The sequence below is a fragment of the Oncorhynchus mykiss genome, chromosome 2 (assembly GCF_013265735.2).
Source record: "Oncorhynchus mykiss isolate Arlee chromosome 2, USDA_OmykA_1.1, whole genome shotgun sequence".
NCBI classification, from domain to species: Eukaryota; Metazoa; Chordata; class Actinopteri; order Salmoniformes; family Salmonidae; genus Oncorhynchus; species Oncorhynchus mykiss.
The window spans coordinates 35,555,812-35,575,261 of record NC_048566.1 but is presented as its reverse complement, the minus strand read 5'-3'; the positions used below and the strand labels follow the sequence as shown (position 1 = coordinate 35,575,261).

General features: G+C 43.3%; 1 protein-coding gene across 1 annotated transcript; it reads right to left on the bottom strand.

The window, feature by feature from the left end:
• Positions 1-2,101: 2,101 nt before the first annotated feature.
• LOC110488583 (myeloid cell surface antigen CD33) lies at positions 2,102-8,060 on the bottom strand. Its single transcript, XM_021560852.2, has 7 exons — positions 7,946-8,060; positions 7,120-7,271; positions 6,545-6,919; positions 5,976-6,296; positions 5,559-5,685; positions 5,261-5,342; positions 2,102-5,107 (listed from the first exon to the last, which is right to left on the bottom strand). Exons 2-7 carry the CDS (start codon positions 7,178-7,180, stop codon positions 4,685-4,687), a joined length of 1,389 nt encoding a protein of 462 aa, XP_021416527.2. The 5' UTR covers positions 7,181-7,271; positions 7,946-8,060; the 3' UTR covers positions 2,102-4,684.
• Positions 8,061-19,450: the final 11,390 nt, after the last annotated feature.

Here is a 19,450-nt window from a genome sequence, read left to right as displayed (position 1 = left end):
TACTAAGAATAGCAATTCATAAAGAGAGTTTGGCCAACTAAGGAGATGATGTTGAGTTCACATTAAACGTCAAGCCCTGACCCTTTTCAACCCCATTAAAGAAGTGCTGTGTGTGTGTTTGAAGGTGACATGGGTTTCAATGACTCAGTCATATGGGTCAGATCTGATAATGGACCTTGCCTGGTACTAAAACTAAGCTTGAGGCTTTAACATTACCCCACATTGTCACGTCCTGACCTTAGTTCTTTTTTTATGTCTCTATTTTAGTTTGGTCAGGACGTGAGTTGGGGTGGGCATTCTATGTTTTGTGTTCTATGTTTTCTATTTCTATGTGTTTGGCCTGGTATGGTTCCCAATCAGAAGCAGCTGGCAAACGTTGTCTCTGATTGAGAACCATACTTAGGTAGCCTGTTCTCCCACTATGGGTTGTGGGTAGTTATTTTCTGTTTAGTGTTTTTGTTGCACCTTACAGAACTGTTCGTTTGTCGGTTTGTTGTGTTTGTTCAGTATTCATCTTCATTCAAATTATTATGAATACGTACCACACTGCACTTTGGTCCTCTTCTTCTTCTTCCGACGACACGTCAGACTGTAATGTAAAAATGTGTCATACAAACTGTTGACTACTATTGTAACCTAGATATAGGTTACCTGCCATAGCCTCAGGTGCATAGTGAGTGTTGTTAGTTGACAGATTAAACAGTACCTGGGCCAGTGGGATTTGGTTACTTATTTTAAGCTACAATTGTTTGAATAATCTCCTCCAGTTGGTTGGCATGTTTAAACTACAACCTGGTTTGGTTTTTGAAAACACAAGAAATGGGAAGAAAGCTGAATTAAAAGAGAAAAGGTCTCCACTTAAAATGCAGCCAGAGGATGGATGGAGAGAGGGAGAGGGGGAGAGAGAGAGGGGGGGGGGGAGAGAGAGGGGGGGGGGGGAGAGAGAGAGAGCGAGACCAAGGCCTGTACTCTGGAGCGAGATTGATTTGGAGGTGGAAGGTCCGTCATGGCCTGGGGCGGTGTGTCACAGCATCATCGGACGGAGCTTGTTGTCATTGCAGGCAATCTCAACGCTGTGCTTTACAGGGAGGACATCCTCCTCCCTCATGTGGTACCCTTCCTGCAGGCTCATCTTGACATGACCCTCCAGCATGACAATGCCACCAGCCATACTGCTTGTTCTGTGCGTGATTTCATGCAAGACAAGAATGTCAGTGTTCTGCCATGGCCAGAGAAGAGCCCAGATCTCAACCCCATTGAGCATGTCTGGGACCTCTGGGACCTCACCCCCCGACCTGGATCGGGGGGTGAGGGCTAGGGCCATTCCCCCCAGGAATGTCCGGGAACTTGCAGGTGCCTTGGTGGAAGAGAGGGGTAACATCTCACAGCAAGAACTGGCAAATCTGGTGCAGTCCCTGAGGAGGAGATGCACTGCAGTACTTAATGCAGCTGGTGGCCACACCAGATACTGCCTGTTACTTTTGATTTTGACCCCCCCTTTGTTCAGGGACACATTATTCAATTTCTGTTAGTCACAGGTTTGTGGAACTTGTTCAGTTTATGGCTCAGTTGTTGAATCTTGTTATGTTCATACAAATATTTACACATGTTAAGTTTGCTGAAAATTAATGCAGTTGACAATGAGAGGACATTTATTTTTATTGCTGAGTTTAGCTCTATTAGGCAGGGGTGTCAAACTCATTCCACAGAGGACCGAGTGTCTGCGGGTTTTTGGTTTTTCATTTCAATTAACACCTCGACAACCTAACCAGGTGAGCGGAGTTCCCTAGTAATTCGTGACCTTGATTTATCATTCAAGGTTGGAGCAAAAACCTGCAGACACTCGGACCTCCCATAGGGGTTTGACACATGTGGATTAAAGTAATGAACCACTCAAACTAGTTTAATCAGGTGTGTAGATTTCTAATTTCCTTAATTTTGCGGCTCTTGTCAAATACTTTCTGCAGCACACAATACTGGTCAACATGAGCTACCAAAATGATTCTGACGTGTGCCAGGCCTTGCAGTCCCAAAATAGAAGTGATTTCAACAGGAAAGAGCCCCCCCCCCCCCCCCCCTTCTAATTTCCCGCATTTTGTGGCCAGAGTCAAATACTTTCCATAGAACAAACTTCACATCAGGGTAGGATACCCGAAATTAATAATTCATGTATGTGTGTGTTATATTAAACATAGAGGATGGAGTAAAATGTAGGCAAGCAATAAACATTTCAGAACAACTACTAGTCGAATAAGACATCTGAAGACAGTAGCCTAGACATTGGATGTAGGCTAAACATTGGTACCGCTTCTTGAAAATAGAATTGTGTAGATATGTTAAAGCAACCAAACATTTGTCAATGTTATATTTTATTTTGTGCATTAATTTCATTATTACTTTATTTACTTAGTTTCTTAATTCTATAGTTATACTGTTTGTTGTATAGCCTGTTGGAATCTCAGACGACCAGAACCTTAATAATAATCACCATACTTACTTCACAAACAATAATTATACTAGTTGACTTTACGGACACACAGTAGGCTACTGACACTCGCTCCGCGGTGGTCGTGAATGGGTATGAGGGCTGGACACCCTGCGACCCAGACCCTACTGTTGTCTATTACACATACTAATGCCTCGTTCAAATGCTATCGGAGTTCTCAGAAATTCCTAGTTCCTACTGGGATGTTTCACTTGAATGACCCCCCAAATAGGAATAACAAGTGGGAAATTAGAAAATTATATTGCCAATCTTATCGGTTTAAACATTGTTCCGAATTCAAAAGCACTTGAACACAATCATGTCGGAGTTACAACTTCCCATTTCCCACGAGAATGTGAAGCCAGCATAATACAGCGTTTAAGTGCTCGTCGGTACCTGGAAACTGACATTCTGACTTGCTAACGGTTTGAACGCGTTACAGTAGCCTAAGTATATAACATGATTGGCATGACCGTAATAATCATCATGGAAAGGCCTTGGAAGTGCCATAAGTGTAAGCCAACATAATTCATTATTTTACATTAACTTGTTTAACATGTAATAAATGCATTATGAAGACAATTGTGTAATTTAGGCTCCACGAAATATGTAATGCGTAATGACGAAAATCGTGTACTGTTGCCTATACGAAAAAATGCCCTTTCTGATTACAAGTGCACCAGTATCCCAAAGTATTAAACGAAATCAAGCATAGAAAACAGCATTGGCATTAATAAAACAATTTTTTTCCCATGAATTAAGTCGCACGTAATGTGTGTATTTTCTCACAAATTCTGTTCAGCAAGTCTAAAACAGTACATATAGGCATACAAATACACATTTTAAAACAGGATAAAATGAAGGCAACATTTTTGTATATTCATAACGACGAATTAGCCATAAAGAAGAACAACAATTAAATATAGGCTGTCGTGTCAATGGTTTTTGCAAAGGCTTGTATGGAGCCTAGTGGTTAAATTAGTCTTTTCGAACGAAATAAGTAGCACATCAATTCGTGTATTTTCTCACGAATTAAGCAACACAAATACGCACACAATTTGCTAAAATGCATTATGTACACAAATGCACGTATTGAATGTGAGATTGTGTTGCCACCACTCATGTTATCTACATTATTAAATGTCCATGTGGGCTGTGCTATGTAGGTAAAACCCTATCGTTCTCTCAAACAGAGAATCAGTGAACATACAAATTCAATTAGTAGAAACGACCGGGATTATACAGTCGCAGTACATTCTAATGACCTAAACATGACATTTCTACCTTTAGATTTTGTGGCATAGAGAAGGTTAAGATATCAGACAGGGGAGGTGAGATAAATAATACTCTGAGCAAAGGAGAATGTTTTGGGATTTTCACCCTCCATACACTATTTCCTTAAGGTCTTAAATTTGAAATGCCTATGTATTTTATGTTGTACATTTGAAAATGAATTATGCCCCTATTTCAGATTACTCTGACGTTTTTCTTACACTGTACCCAAGGATTTATGAAAACTTGCTTGGTAGGTTGATGTCCTCATTGTGGTTTTACAGACGTGTTTTAATACGTTTTATGTACACACTTTATTCGAATATTTATGAAATGCATATTGTTATATTTGGTAGCACTGATTTGTTTTTCACCTTGCCTCCAACCCCATTCGATGCGTGGAACGGATGTGGGTGGGGCTAGGTCTACATAAGGGTGCTATTTTAAAAAACTCACAAAAGCTTATTAAAGATCAGTGGTACTATCAAGGGCAATGTGCTGGTTACTTCCTTTTCCTCATACATTTATAAATACACACAACCATCAAAAGTAAGGTAGTACCTCAATAAATAGGTTTAGGATTAAATCAAAATGCCAAAACATGAAATGGTTTGACCTCTACTTCTCCAAACCATGTCTTTGTCAGTCCTTCCCATGGTGACACAAGACAGAATCATTACAAAAGTAACATTACATGAACTTCCTTAAAAAATATGTATAACCCTCCCAGAAATACTTGCTTCAGCTGACACAGGGCTGAAAAATAAAGAAGTACCAAAACTATTACCCACAGTAGCTTTAGTTAAACAAAGTCTCTGTATCATCATAAAACATTCAGTCTGGAATATGAGAAAACACAGCAGTGCTGTATAATAGAAGCGATAGTACTGTGTGCTATCTCCCACGTTTTTAGACAAAATTGCTGTGTCACTCTCCACCAATAATAGCCTTGACGTTGGAGTAAAGTGCTGTATCTTCATCTGTCTCTCGTACTGGCTTACCGTTCTCGTTCTCCACGTCCTTCCCTATCATCTCCTCCCCCTTCTCCCCTTCCACCTCTTCCATCACGCCACTCCCCTCTCCACCATCTTTTCCCCCCTCATTCTTCTTCTCTCGTTTGATTTCGACGTAGTCGGACTCTGTGGGAGTGGTCTTCTTCTCTGCCTCCTCAGGTGTCTTCTTCTTCAGTAGGGAGTAGTTGATACTGGCGTAGTCCACCTCTTTTGGTTCTTCCCCTGGGGCCGAGTGTCCCGCAGCTCCACTGGTCTGGAGCCCTCCGTTTTCAGTTCCCTCCCTCAGCTCCACCTGCAGATGTGTCTGTTCGCCCATCACTGCCTGTCCTGCATCTCTCTATGGAGAACATTACATAAATAACTGTGTTGGGAGTCTTTTGTTAGCTTGGTGGTCCCAGACCTGTTCGTGTTGTCTTGTAAACTCCTGTTGGCATGTCAATGCCAACTGAATGTTGGTAAAGCTGAATAAAGAAAGAAACTGGTACGGCACCTGTTGGTCTTCACATGCCACCATCTCCAGGTTCGTGAAAGGGCTTTTGGAGTCTGAGTTCTTTGGGGTCCTCTCTTTGCGCCTAAGGAAAATATTACAAATTAAATTATTCAATAACTGTATTTTGGAGGGGTTAGAAAGCACTTCCATTACAATATGGTGAAAGGCATTGGCACTTTTGACAATTAATCTGATGTTCTTGACAGTAAATATAGATATGTAAGACAATCTGCAATTGATTTTTAAAACAACATACTCAGTGAATAGTATCTGTTCGACAGTAATAGAATGCATGTACTTTTTATTTTTCCCTGTGAAACACAGGATGATACAACCGATGGTGGCTGAGCAGGCTGCACCAATCACAAATGCAGTAATCAGTGGTGGGTTCAACAGCATAGCCAAGATGTCTTTAGATACTTCCTCTACAAAGAGAACAACACATGTATGATTTCAGAAGTGGCTCAGAATACTATGAATCCTCTGAAGAAAAAAGCATATTTTCTCAACCAAAGCATGTACTGTACATCTATCTATATGTTGCATTCATATTGGGTGGGACTGGGAAGCTGTGGCTCTCTAACAAAGTATCTTAACTTATATCTTTACATCCGTGTTTTTCTTCTTCTTCTTTTAGGGTGACTTGCAGCTTCTCTCTCACTCTGCCCACTTCATTTCTGCTGAAGCACAAGGTCAGATAATGTACAGTACTTACGTGTCACATTCAATTTCAGTGTCTTCTTGGTGGTGACGCCTCCATTGAAGGTCACCAGACACGTGACCTTGTTGCCGTGATGCTTAGCTGAGGGGGTAAAGGTCAAAGTTGAGAAGTGGGTTGTTGTGACGCGGGTCAGATCCTCTCTCCTTTGTGTAGTGGTGTTGTCTCTGAGCTCAGTGATGTTGTCTCCTGTCCCTCTCCATGTCCATGTGATGTTAGGAGGAGTTCCAGAGCAGATCCCCGGGGCGGTGCAGGTCAGGGTCGCTGGTTCTCCCTCTGTCAGAGGAGGAGTCAACACTGAGGGCTTCTGGGTCAGAGCTGGACACAGAAAATACAAACTCTGAAGTGAATTTGACATATGTGCACCAGACATCAGAGAAACATAATTAGACCCATGTTAAACTGCCCCAAAAATTCCACCACTATTTAATAAAAAAGCAGACTTTGGAAAGGGAGACTTGGGGAGGGGTATCTTGGCATTTGTGAATTGGAGGTATGAACCTGTATGTTGCAGTCAGCATACACATTTAATTGTACCTGTTACAGTGTACATAGTCATGCTATACCTGTTACTGTGAGTTTAAATGTTCTTCCTTTAATTTTGAATTGATACTGTCCAGCATCATTCTCTCTGATGTCGTTGATGATCACGCTACAGTTCCCCTTTGTCAGGTCTGGCTCCAGTAGATACACTCTGTGGTTATAACCCTCCTGAGCTTTAGAGGAATTTTTGGAGTGGAAAATTATATGATTAACCTTTTTACGTTTGCCATTTGCAGGGTATTTGTACCATACTGCTGCGTTCTGCTTGACTCTATCAGAGTGATTGAAAGTACATGAAATAACAGCACATAGGCCAGTCTGTGCTGTTATTTCTTCTGGACTGAAGATGATGCTGTTTGTGTTTGCAGCTGATGGAGCTGCTGCAGTAGGGACCTGTCCTGATGGAGGGAAATTAATAATCATGAGTAATACAGGAAGCACTTGGATACTACTTCACTTGTCCGTAACATTTTTGATGATACAGAATCATTTTTAGATTAAAATGGGTTTTAATTGCCTTACCACTGCAACTACCTCATCTATACAAATAGTCATGATTTCAAAATGTATGACACTTTAATGATTAAAGGGACCCTACTTTGACATGTTGCTCTCTCTGCCAGAGAGAAGAGTAGAGCTGCCCAGATGAGGACCCACATGCTGCCTCCACTGCCTCGATTAATCACCCACAACACCAGGATGTGTCCTCTTTCACCTCTTTCTATGGTCTCCTTGTCTGTGTCCACAGCTCTGCAGCACAGAAAGAGTATACATATGACCATATATACCTCTGTGATGAATTATGATGGATTGTGCACAAAATTGAATTGTTTCCACGCCCACCATGCGTCATGCGTAGTGATCATGTGAGATGAAATGTGTATTTTTTTTTAAAGTGAGCACTCAGTTTGACTTGATGATGATCCGTTTTGGATCGTAGCGTTGTCAATAAAGTGGTGAATAGGGAGCTTCAACAGAGTGCAGGCCTTCTTGTTGACCATAACCATAACAATTCATCCCATTGCCAGCTGTGAATACAGAGGCATTCCTAACATCTGACATGATCTTTTCATGACACGTTTATAAATTGTTACAAACTTCTTAGCACATTTTTTTTCCCAACTGTAATTTAATGCATGGAGAGAAGATATCAAAGTCCTAGTAATGTTTTATTTTACCCTAATTGTCTGGAATCTATTTTAAAAACCACATGGTAACAGAGTAATTACTTACTTTTTACCTAAGTCACATGGGGAGTCATTGTAACAAACAAAGTAACAATTGTTTCTACCAAGGAACAAGGAGTTACTCGTTTTGTTAAAGCATTTCAAGTTGTGCCCAGAGTTGCCCATTTTTTTCCAAGCACTTAAAAAATACATATTTATTTTTGCCATGCAAAGAATAAGACTGAATCAGCACATTACCTCTCTCTGTGTGCTCTCTCTTCCTGTTGACTGTGAGCCCTGTGTGAGTCTCTGATGGGTGTGAGCTGTCACTTCATGTCCTCAGTCTGTTACTTCTCCCTCCAACCTGGTGCTGCAATCGAGGAAGTCGAACACATCAACCAACCCATCAAACCCCACCAATCCACACATACCACCCAGCCATACTGTACTGTATCTAGACCATAATCAACCCAAACCCATCAATTCATACTGATCAACCAACACTACAATCCCCATCGCTTTTATATTTCGATAAATTATTCAAAAGCAGTAATACTATAATTTTGTGTAGTTTTAAAGCAAATGTGCATGTAGTCATAAATCAACATAATTCAATCCACGCTACTATGCCTCTTTTAATAGTTTTGGTAAATGCTTGATTTTACAGTCCTGTGTCAGCTCGTACTGTATGTGCCTGGTGGTTGTACATTTTCAAAAAGTAATATTTACTAGTTGCACAACGAAGCAAGTTTTGAAGGTATTTTTGTAATGTTTTTTAAGGAAGTGTAATTTTACTTTTGGAATGTTTCTGTTTTTTTCACAATGGGGAAGGACTGACAAAGACGTGATTTGGAAAAGTAGAGGTCAAACGATTTCTTGTTTTTTCTCTATTCCTTCAGTTTTGCATTTGAATTTCAAAACTTTCAAGGGGGCAAAACCATTCATCTTGAGACGACGGGGGAGATTGTGTACGTTACTAATCACTGAAAATATCAAAATACCCAATGGATCATGATAGTTTCTAGTAAAAAAAAAAGTAGGGGTGCAAAAACATACATTCGCACCCCTATTTTGAAAGTGGGGATGCAGCTGCTCTGTTTGCTACATTGCTCTGGCGCAGCCACTGTTTTGTAATCAGGCCCCTTGACTTTTTTTTTTCTCCACATTTAGTTACATTACAGCCTTGTTCCAAAATGGATTTCAAAGAAAATCCTCATCAATCTGCACACAATACCCCATAATAACAAAGCAAAAACTGGATTTTAGAAATGTTTTCAAATTTATCAAAAAAATAATCAGAAATACCTTATTTACTTAAGTATTCAGGCGTGAAGATTCACCTTCCAACAGGACATCGACCCTAAGCACACAGCCAAGCCAATCCAGGAGTGGCTTCGGGACAAGTCTCTAAATGCCCTTCAGTGGTCCAGCCAGAGGCCGGATTTGAACCCGTTCGAAAACCTCTGGAGAGACCTGATAATAGCTGTGCAGTGACTCTCCCCATCCAGCCTGACAGAGCTTGAGAGCATCTGCAGAGAAGAGTGGGAGAAACTCCCCAAATTAGGTGTGCCAAGCTTGTAGAGTCATACCCAAGAAGACTTGAGGCTGTAATTGCTGCCAAATGTGCTTCAACAAAGTAGGGAGTAAAGGGTCAGAATACTTATGTTAATGTGATATTTCAGATTTTTTTGTTTAATACATCTGCAAACGTTTCTAAAAACCTGTTTTGCTTTGTCATTATGGAGTATTGTCTGTAGATTGATGGGGAAAAAACTATTTCAACCTTATTAGAATAAGGCTGTAACGTCACAAAGTGTAAAAAGTCAAGGGGTTTGAATACTTTCCGAATGCACTGCATATTCTTTGCAGAGCTGTTGTGAAAGAAGTGGTCAAGGAAGTGAGTTTGTGCTTATACTGGGCATTCTGCCCCTCCCACCCCCAGCTAGCGTCCACCAAACATGTCAATGCGGAGCTATTTTGAGCCCTCCGTATTGTTACAAGATTGTGGCGGTGCATGGCTATGCGGTATGGAGCAACATTTGGCCTCTGCATGCCTCCGGGGGAGCCACAATTGCGTCACACCATCCATATGGCACCTCCGACCACATTTCCAGATAATGCATAAATTGTCTTTTAAAAGCGCTTCATGGTCAGAGTCTGCATTGGCCGTACAGCATTTACAGTGATATGGCCTCTGCAGAAGTCAGGGCGTTTATACTTCTTGCTCTTTGTGGAGCAGTTCAGAGCTGTTGTGAAGGAAGTTGTCAAAGAAGTGAGTTTGTGTTTATACAGAACCTCACACCCCCACCTACCGTCAGCCAATCATGTCAATGAGGAACTATGTGGCGCCCTCTGCATTGTTACAAAATGTGGGAGGCACGGTATGGAGCTCGATTTAGCCTCTGCATGTCTCAGGGGTTCCGTAATTGCGTCACACTCTCCATATGAAGCCGACCACATTTTCGGATCAAGCATAAATTGGCTTTTAGAAAGCAATAGCTGCACCACTGGTGTTTAAAATGAAAAGGCACCTGAACCTGAAAAGGAAGCGCTTCGCGGTTACAATGTAGTGTAAGGTATCTGTATGCGCCTGTAACGGTTGTCTTGGGAAGAAGGAGAGGACCAAAGTTTGGTAAGTGTTCATCTTATTTTAATGAAACTGGTCACTTTCAAAAACAAAACAACAAAGTGAAAACCGAAACAGTTCTATCTGGTGCAGACACACAAAGACTAAAAATAACCACCCACAAAACACAATAGAAAACAGGCTACCTAAATATGGTTCTCAATCAGGGACAACGATTGACAGCTGCCTCTGATTGAGAACCATATCAGGCCAAACATAGAAATAGAAAATCATAGAAAAACTAACATAGACAACCCACCCAACTCACACCCTGACCATACTAAAACAAAAGACAAAACAAAGGAACTAAGGTCAGAACGTGACAGTACTTCCCCCAAAGGTGCGGACTCCGGCCGCAAAACCTAAACCTATAGGGGAGGGTCTGGGTGGGTGTCTGTCCGCGGTGGCGGCTCTGGCGCGGGACGTGGACCCCACTCCACCATAGTCCTTCTCCGCCTCTCTACCCGCCTCCGTGGCCTCTTTAATGAGGCGACCCTTGCCGCCGACCTCGGACTGAGGACCCAAGCCACGGGTCCAAATGGACGGGAGATTCCGGCAGCCCCGGACAGGCAGGAGACTCCGGCAGCGCCGGACAGGCGGGAGACTCCGGCAGCGCCGGACGGGCGGCTCTGGTGGCTCAGGACAGACGGGCAGCTCTGGCGGCTCAGGACAGACGGGAGGCTCTGGCGGCTCAGGACAGACGGGAGGCTCTGGCGGCTCAGGACAGACGGGAGGCTCTGGCGGCTCAGGACAGACGGGAGGCTCTGGCGGCTCAGGACAGACGGGAGGCTCTGGCGGCTCAGGACAGACGGGAGGGTCTGGCGGCTCAGGACAGGCGGGAGGCTCTGGTGGCGCTGGAGAGGCGGGAGCACCTGTATGGAGGAGAAGGAGAGACAGCCTGGTGCGGGGGGCTGCCACCGGAGGGCTGGTGCGTGGAGGTGGCACCGGATAGACCGGACCGTGAAGGCGCACTGGAGCTCTTGAGCACCGAGCCTGCCCAACCTTACCTGGTTGAAAGCTCCCCGTAGCCAGGCCAGTGCGGCGAGGTGGAATAGCCCGCACTGGGCTGTGCTGGCGAACCGGGGACACCATGCGTAAGGCTGGTGCCATGTACCCCGGCCCGAGGAGACACACTGGAGACCAGATGTGTAGAGCCGGCTTCATGGCTCCTGGCTCAATGCCCACTCTAGCCCGGCCGATACGGGGAGCTGGAATGTACCGCACCGGGCTATGCACACGCACCGGGGACACCGTGCGCCTCACGGCATAACACGGTGCCTGTCCGGTCCCTCTCTCTCCACGGTAAGCACACTCTCCGTGTGCCTCCCCCCCAATACATTTTGGGGCTGCCTCTCGGGCTTCCTTGCCAGCCGTGTTCCCACAAAGCGCTGGCTCCCTTTAGCTGCTGCCTCCACTCTCCTGGCTGCCTCCACCTGTTCCCATGGGAGGCGATCCCTTCCAGCCAGGATCTCCTCCCATGTGTAGCAACCCTTGCCGTCCAGAATGTCCTCCCATGTCCATTCCTCCTTATAGTGCTGCTCCTGCTGCTGCTGCCTGTTACCACACTACTTGGTCCTTTTTTGGTGGGTGGTTCTGTAACGGTTGTCTTGGGAAGAAGGAGAGGACCGATGCGCAGCGTGGTAAGTGTTCATCTTATTTTAACGAAACTGAACACTTTCAAAAACAAAACAACGAAGTGAAAACCGAAACAGTTCTATCTGGTGCAGACACACAAAGACTAAAAATAACCACCCACAAAACACAATAGAAAACAGGCTACCTAAATATGGTTCTCAATCAGGGACAACGATTGACAGCTGCCTCTGATTGAGAACCATATCAGGCCAAACACAGAAATAGAAAATCATAGAAAAACTAACTTAGACAACCCACCCAACTCACACCCTGACCATACTAAAACAAAAGACAAAACAAAGGAACTAAGGTCAGAACGTGACAGCGCCTATCAAGTCCATGTTCCTAGCGCAACAGTACAGTAGTAAACTCAACATAAAAATAAACGTCCTCTCACTGTCAACTGCGTTCATTTTCAGCAAACGTAACATATGTAAATATTTGTATGAACTTAACAAGATTCAACAACTGAGACATAAACTGAACAATTTCCACAGACATGAAATGGAATAATGTATCCCTGAACAAAGGGGGGTTCAAAATCAAAAGTAACAGTCAGTATCTGGTGTGGCCACCAGCTGCATTAAGTACTGCAGTGCATCTCATGGACCAGATTTGCCAGTTATTGCTGTGAGATGTTACCCCACTCTTCCACCAAGGCACCTGCAAGTTCCTGGACCTTTCTGCGGGGAATGGCCCTAGCCCTCACCCCCCGATCCAACAGGTCCCAGAAGTGCTCAATGGGATTGAGATCCGGGCTCTTCGCTGGCCATGGCAGAACACTGACATTCCTGTCTTACAGGAAATCATGCACAGAATGAGCAGTATGGCTGGTGGCATTGTTATGCTGGAGGGTCATGTCAGGATGAGGCTGCAGGAAGGGTATCACATGAGGGAGGAGGATGTCTTCTCTGTAACGCACAGCGTTGAGATTTCCTGCAATGACAACAAGCTCAGTCTGATGATGCTGTGACACACCGCCCCAGACCATGACAGACCCTCCACCTCCAAATCGATCCCGCTCCAGAGTACAGGCCTCGGTGTAACGCTCATTCCTTCGACAATAAACACGCATCCGACCATCACCTCTGGTGAGACAAAACCACGACTCATCAGTGAAAATCACTTTTTGCCAGTCCTGTCTGGTCCAGCGACGGTGGGTTTGTGCCCATAGGTGATGGTGATATCTGGTGAGGACCTGCCTTACAACAGGCCTACAAGGCCTCAGTCCGGCCTCTCTCAGCCTATTGCGGACAGTCTGAGCACTGATGGAGTGATTGTGCGCTCCTGGTGTAACTCGGGCAGTTGTTGTTGCCATCCTGTACCTGTCCCACAGGTGTGATGTTCAGATGTACCGATCCTGTGCAGGTGTTTTTACACGTGGTCTGCCACTGCGAGGATGATCAGCTGCTCATCCTGTCTCCCTGTAGCGTTGTCTTAGGCGTCTCACAGTTTGGACATTGCAATTTATTGCCTTGGCCACATCTGCAGTTCTCATGCCTCCTTGCAGCATGCCTAAGGCACGTTCACGCAGATGAGCAGGGACCCTGGGCATCTTTCTTTTGGTGTTTTTCAGAGTTAGTAGAAAGGCCTCTTTAGTGTCCTAAGTTTTCATAACTGTGACCTTAATTGCCTACCGTCTGTAAGCTGTTAGTGTCTTAACAACCGTTCCATAGTTGCATGTTCATTAATTGTTTGTGGGTGATTGACCAAGCATTTGAAAGCAATGTTTAAACACTTTACAATGAAGATCTGTGAAGTTATTTGGATTTTTAAGAATTATTTTAAAAAGACAGGATCCTGAAAAAGGGAAGTTTTTTGTTTGTTGCTGAGTTAATACTGTATACTGTATACTGTATTCTCTACATGTACAATCATTCATTTTTTCCCGTGGACCTTCAGACGAGTCTTGTGAGGCCTGTGGGCATCAATGAGCAAATCAACCAACATGTGCATGTGTGTGAGAGGCTCATCTTTCCATAGACGGGTCATGATCTTTTTTTTTTACAGGCCAAACCGCGGGGCCGCAGACATCGACTCAAGGGGTAACCCCTTAGAGCAAGGCATGGTCTCATAAACCTTTCTAAGTATCCGTGGGGTCCACCACCAGGACCACATGTACTTCACTGAAGCTGCGTTTCACTTTCTCACTTTTGTCTTTCCTGCAAGAGTTTGTTCTTTCCTGCATCTCTTCCAAAATAAGTCTGCCATGCACTGGACTTCCTTCCATAACGCATAGCTCTGTAATGCCTTTTAGTCTTTGGATTTAATGCTAGACATGCTAAAAGCCTTCTCCATGTATGCATTGGCAATCTTGTGTTCATTCCTGAAGTTCTCCGTCAATAAGCCCTATGCGGAGCCATGTGTTGGCAGCTCCTAACTAGCTCTCGAGCCTGCCCTCTGGTGGATTGTTAGAGGAAGTGCATTTTGTCTTGGCTAGTTTGGGCTCTACCCTCTATACCATATTCAAATGACTGAATGAAAGACCTGTACTGTAAAATGTCACCATCATGTCTCTGGGTGGCAGAAAGGAATGATGTTGCTATTTGACTAACATAGCAGTAACTTAATTCTGTCTATGGAGAATGGTGACGAGAGGGGTTTCTTCTATGTTTTCCTGTGAAATGTCCTTAGCACCGTCCTGTGAATTGGAGAGTCTTACCTGTTCTCCCGTTGGCCCTCTATGCGAGTCGGTCAGCACAGAGTGTCTGCCTGGGCCCTGTCCTGTATACTGTAAGTCTGCAGACTTGGGTTAGAGTCTTGTGCAGCAGTGTGCTCTCCATGAGCTGCTGTCCGAATCACATTGTGTCCTGACTGTGCTGATTGAGCTGAAACACGGTGAGCCTGGGCTGATTGAATGTCAATGTACTCAATAAATTTGGGTCCTGCTTTTGGGTACGCACACTTGGTGCATGTCTGGCAGCAGTGCTCTTCCTCCCTGTGTGAAATTCAAGGTCTGACAGCCTGCATCTCTGCCATTTCCTCAAAGTAGTCATTCACGCCATCTATTGTTGTCGACTTGGCATTTCTTTCCCTACAGATGTCTAGACGATGAGCTTTGCTGAGGCAGCTGCTTTTTCAGTTTGCAGCTCAAGTCTCCTTTCTTTTTTCTCAGTTCCATCTTTTGTGAGTTTCATTGCTCCTTGTCCTCTTGATGGTGTTTGAACTTGAGAGCAGCAGCCTTTGTTAACAATGCTGCTGTTTCAGCCTCGGATACAGGCTGAGGATGTGGAGGATACACGTGAGCGTACACTCCCCGTAGACCTGCGGCTGGAGGTTTGGGACACGCTGTCAGTAGCTTTACCATCCTCTTTCTCACCAGTGCAGTCATCATGTTTCTCTGGTGCTAGGGGCCGCACCCTGAAACCGTAATAAATGCCTTTAATATGCTCCCCCTTGGGTTCATATCAATTTAACAATAAAAAATTAAAAAATCCTCCTCAGATATCATGTCGTTATAGGAATCATTCAAATATTTGAAAACGTTCAACATTTCGTTGAACTGGACGGAGCATGTTTTCTTTAACAACTTAACAACTTCTTTAACAACTTCCATTTCTTTCAATGCACGCTAAATGTAGCCGTCACCTTACAATATATCCATCAGTAGCGATTTTAGCATGTAAATCTTGGTGGGGCAAAAAAAAATCATGTGGGATGGATGCCAGCAAAGCCACCACAAAACAGAACACTAAACAATACATTAATTGCACTATAACGGTGACAAACGATGCCCACAAACTATTTGGGCCTACATAAAGCTGCCCCAACAACGGCAGTCCCAACAGCAGTCCCAACAGCAGTCCCAACACCTTACCACTGCTATACCTGGCTTTCAATGGAGCCTTGTTTGGCAGCGAAACAGTTCATTCAGCCTCATTTACTACGCTAAAAAAAACATAGCTGATATGGCTGACTTGCTTCAACAAATGTGGTTTCTACTGACAATTGAGATGTACAAACTATGGCATAAGGGGACGACAAGCAGATAAGAGGCAATCCTTAATTTCGATTATGACATTAATGAGTGACGGACGCGCTCAATATACGACTAATTATTGAATTTGCGATTTCTAACTCGCTGTGAGCACCGATACGTTTTATCTATAATTTCTCTTCATTATTTCTCTTCATATGACAAGTATTAAAAAAGATTTGTCAGTAGATTGTCAACTTGATTCATTATGATGACTGCTAGCTCAGACTTTGAAAGTAAGATGTTGACATGATCAGTCCAATCAAAGCTACTCTACGTATAACGTGATTTGACGTCATTTTATCTGTGGCCAATGACCTTGAGCCTTCTTGGAAGGGGAATTGTAATGTAACTCTATGGCAGGACCCAAAGGGCTGACATTTTGGATGTCTATCCTTACTAAAGGACTTAAACTATGCTATGACGTACTGTTCCCATGAGTGACAGAACACTGAGCCAATCACAGCGCAATGCTCCTATTTTCTGCTGGTTCGCACTACCACCCCAGAAAGCACTGAGCTAGGCTGAACACCTGCATTTTGGAGCTGCCTTTCTCAAGAAAACAAAAAAGAGACCATGTGTGTATGCAGCTTTATTAACTGAATGATATATATATGTATATCTTTTAGATTGTTTGTAAACTGATATGTGACACATATTAATGCCAAATTTACATACAAAGGCAAACCACCAAAATATATTTATTTACAGTGGGGAGAACAAGTATTTGATACACTGCCGATTTTGCAGGTTTTCCTACTTACAAAGCATGTAGAGGTCTGTAATTTTTATCATAGGTACACTTCAACTGTGAGAGATGGAATCTAAAACAAAAATCCAGAAAATCACATTGTATGATTTTTAAATTGATGGAGTATAGGTCACGGTGGTGGGTTTGGAATGGTCCAGTTGGTGAGGAAGCATATGGCAGAGTGGTACAGTAACAGTGGTGACCCATCATCCAGGGCAGGTGGGCACCACACTTTAAGGTATATATATAAAATGTATGTGCATATGTGCATATATATAAAAACTTTTTGGGGGGAGGGGTACCTGCCTGTTTTACTTGTTATTTTGGCTGAGTTTTCTGTCATGATTGGCTGAGTTTTCTGTCACTCATGGGACAGTATGTCATCCCCAAATCTAAGGTTAGAGCTCGAAGATTTTTGCATAGAGTTATATTAGAAGTGCCCATCCAAGATGGCTCAAGGTCATTGGCAACAGATAGAATGACATCAAATCCCGCTATATCTAGCTTTGATTGGACTAATCATATCAACATCTTACTTTCAAAGTCTTAGCTAGCAGTCATCATCCGTTGTCATCAAGTCAACAATCTACTGGCAAATCCTTTTTTAATCCTTGTCATATGAAGATAAATAATGACGAAAAATTACAGATAAAACGTATCGGTGCTCATCGGCCATTGTACATAAAGATTACACGACAAGTTGGAAATCGCAAATTCAACAATGAGTCGTTTGGAAGGAATCAGTGGCTAACTGCAAGCGTTGCAAAGAAACCACTAACGTTAGCCTGCTGTGTTTTTTTTTCAAGCTCCCACCATAAATCCAGAGAATGCCAGACTTTGATGACAAGGTTTGATGACAACATTTGCCCACAAAGGACCGCTGCGCCACCTTCACAAGGTGAGTCCAACAATGTCTGGTATGCTGCTGCATAAATTATGCAATATATAAGGGATAAATGTATAATGAGCTAAGAAAGTAATACTAAGTGTAGGTTGTGTAGTAAGCTGTTGGTAGCCAATCAGTGGCGGTTCTGGGGGGGGCAGTAATTGACAATAATTTTGAACCCCCTTGTGGCCCCCCTAAATGTGGAGTATGAAATCATTTTTACATAACTAATTTTTGCTATTGTTCTTTTCTTACATCCGTTATTAGACACTGATGATTATGAACATGGTCTTTTGCCTGCTAATACCTGCAACGCAGTGAAGAAGAAAGGTGACAACAATAACGTCTAATGTAACTGGCCTCTCTAACAGTACCAATGGCCCCAGCTTGGCCCCCTTGTTGAAATGGTCTAGAACCGCCACTGTAGCCCATGTGCCTCACCCTAATAATTTGGTCTATTTTCACCAACGCGATATTGTAAACACATTGTTCGTGTCACGTTCTGACCTTTATTTCCTTTGTTTTGTATTTATTTAGTATGATCAGGGCGTGAGTTGGGTGGGCAGTCTATGTTTGTTTTTCTATGATTTGGAGAGTTGTATGTTTCGGCCTAGTATGGTTCTCAATCAGAGGCTGGTGTCATTAGTTGTCTCTGATTGAGAATCATACTTAGGTAGCCTGGGTTGCACTGTTTGTTTGTGGGTGATTGTCTATGTTAGTGGCTTGTGTCAGCACAGGTCTCATTTGTAGCTTCACGGTCGTTATTTGTTTTTGTATTCAGTGTTCAGTGCTTTCTTCTATTAAATAGTCATCATGAACACATACCACGCCGCATTTTGGTCCTCTGATCCTTCTCGCCTCTCCTCTTCAGATGAAGAGGAGGACGACCGTGACAGTTCGTGGCCGATGTGTGCTTGTTTGAAAACTTTTTTTGTACAGCTTTGACAGTGCTACTGATACTAGTAGTGGCGCTTGGCTTGCACGTGCAAATTCAGCACACACAACATTCTATAATAGAATTGTGTTATTTGACGTGTCAAATTAAAAGCTTATTTAACATTTCAAATAGTGTTATATGACGTGTATATTTTTTGACACGCAAAGACCCAAACGGCGCTCAATGTGCCTCACCCTAATAATTTGGTCTATTTCCACCTCTTAATTTCACCTAATCTGTTTTAGAGAAATGTAATCATTGAATATTGTTAGAGATTTCATTGTCTTTTTATATGCCCCATTTATTTATCCTATGATTCTGACTTGGTGTACAGGGAGAACACTGTGAGAACGGCCCATGTTCTGAATTTTGTCGCTGTACATTTCAAAAGTGCTGAACAAATAGTTATATTGACTACATCTGTCGTCGCTCGCTCATTAAAGTCTTAATCGAAATTACAGATAGCCTCTTATCCGCTTGTCGTCCCCTTATGCCATAGTTTGTACACCTCAATTGTCAGTAGAAACCACATTTGTTTAATCAAGTCAGCATATCAGCTATGTTTTTTTAAGGTAGTAACTGAGGCTGAATGAATTGTTTCGCTGCCAGACAAGGCTCCATTTAAAGCATGTTTAGCAGTGATAAGGTGTTGGGACTCTGCTGTTGGGACTGCAGTTGGGACAACTTTATGTAGGCCCTAACATACCCCTTACAGTTTGTGGGTGCCGTTTGTCACCGTTATAGTGCAATTAATGTATTGTTTAGTGTTGTGTTGTGGCTTTGAAGGCATGCATCCCACATTATTATTTTTTGCCTCACCAAGATTTACATGCTAAAATTGCCACGGTACAGTAGGTACAGCGCATCCATTTAGCTGAGGACAGTTTAAGGGGCCAGCTTGCAGAAAACATCCCCATAGTCCATAACCGCTCCTGTTTCTAGGAGACAAAGG

What these genes read in the sequence shown, in the direction of transcription:
- LOC110488583 (XM_021560852.2), bottom strand. Translation starts at nt 7,180, where the DNA reads ATGTGGGTCCTCATCTGGGCAGCTCTACTCTTCTCTCTGGCAGAGAGA. An exon ending in AGAGAGAGCAACATGTCAAA is followed by an intron (nt 6,920 to 7,119) that starts GTAGGGTCCCTT and finishes TCCCTCCATCAG; the next exon opens with GACAGGTCCCTACTGCAGCA. An exon ending in TTCACAGGGAAAAATAAAAA is followed by an intron (nt 5,343 to 5,558) that starts GTACATGCATTC and finishes TATTTTCCTTAG; the next exon opens with GCGCAAAGAGAGGACCCCAA.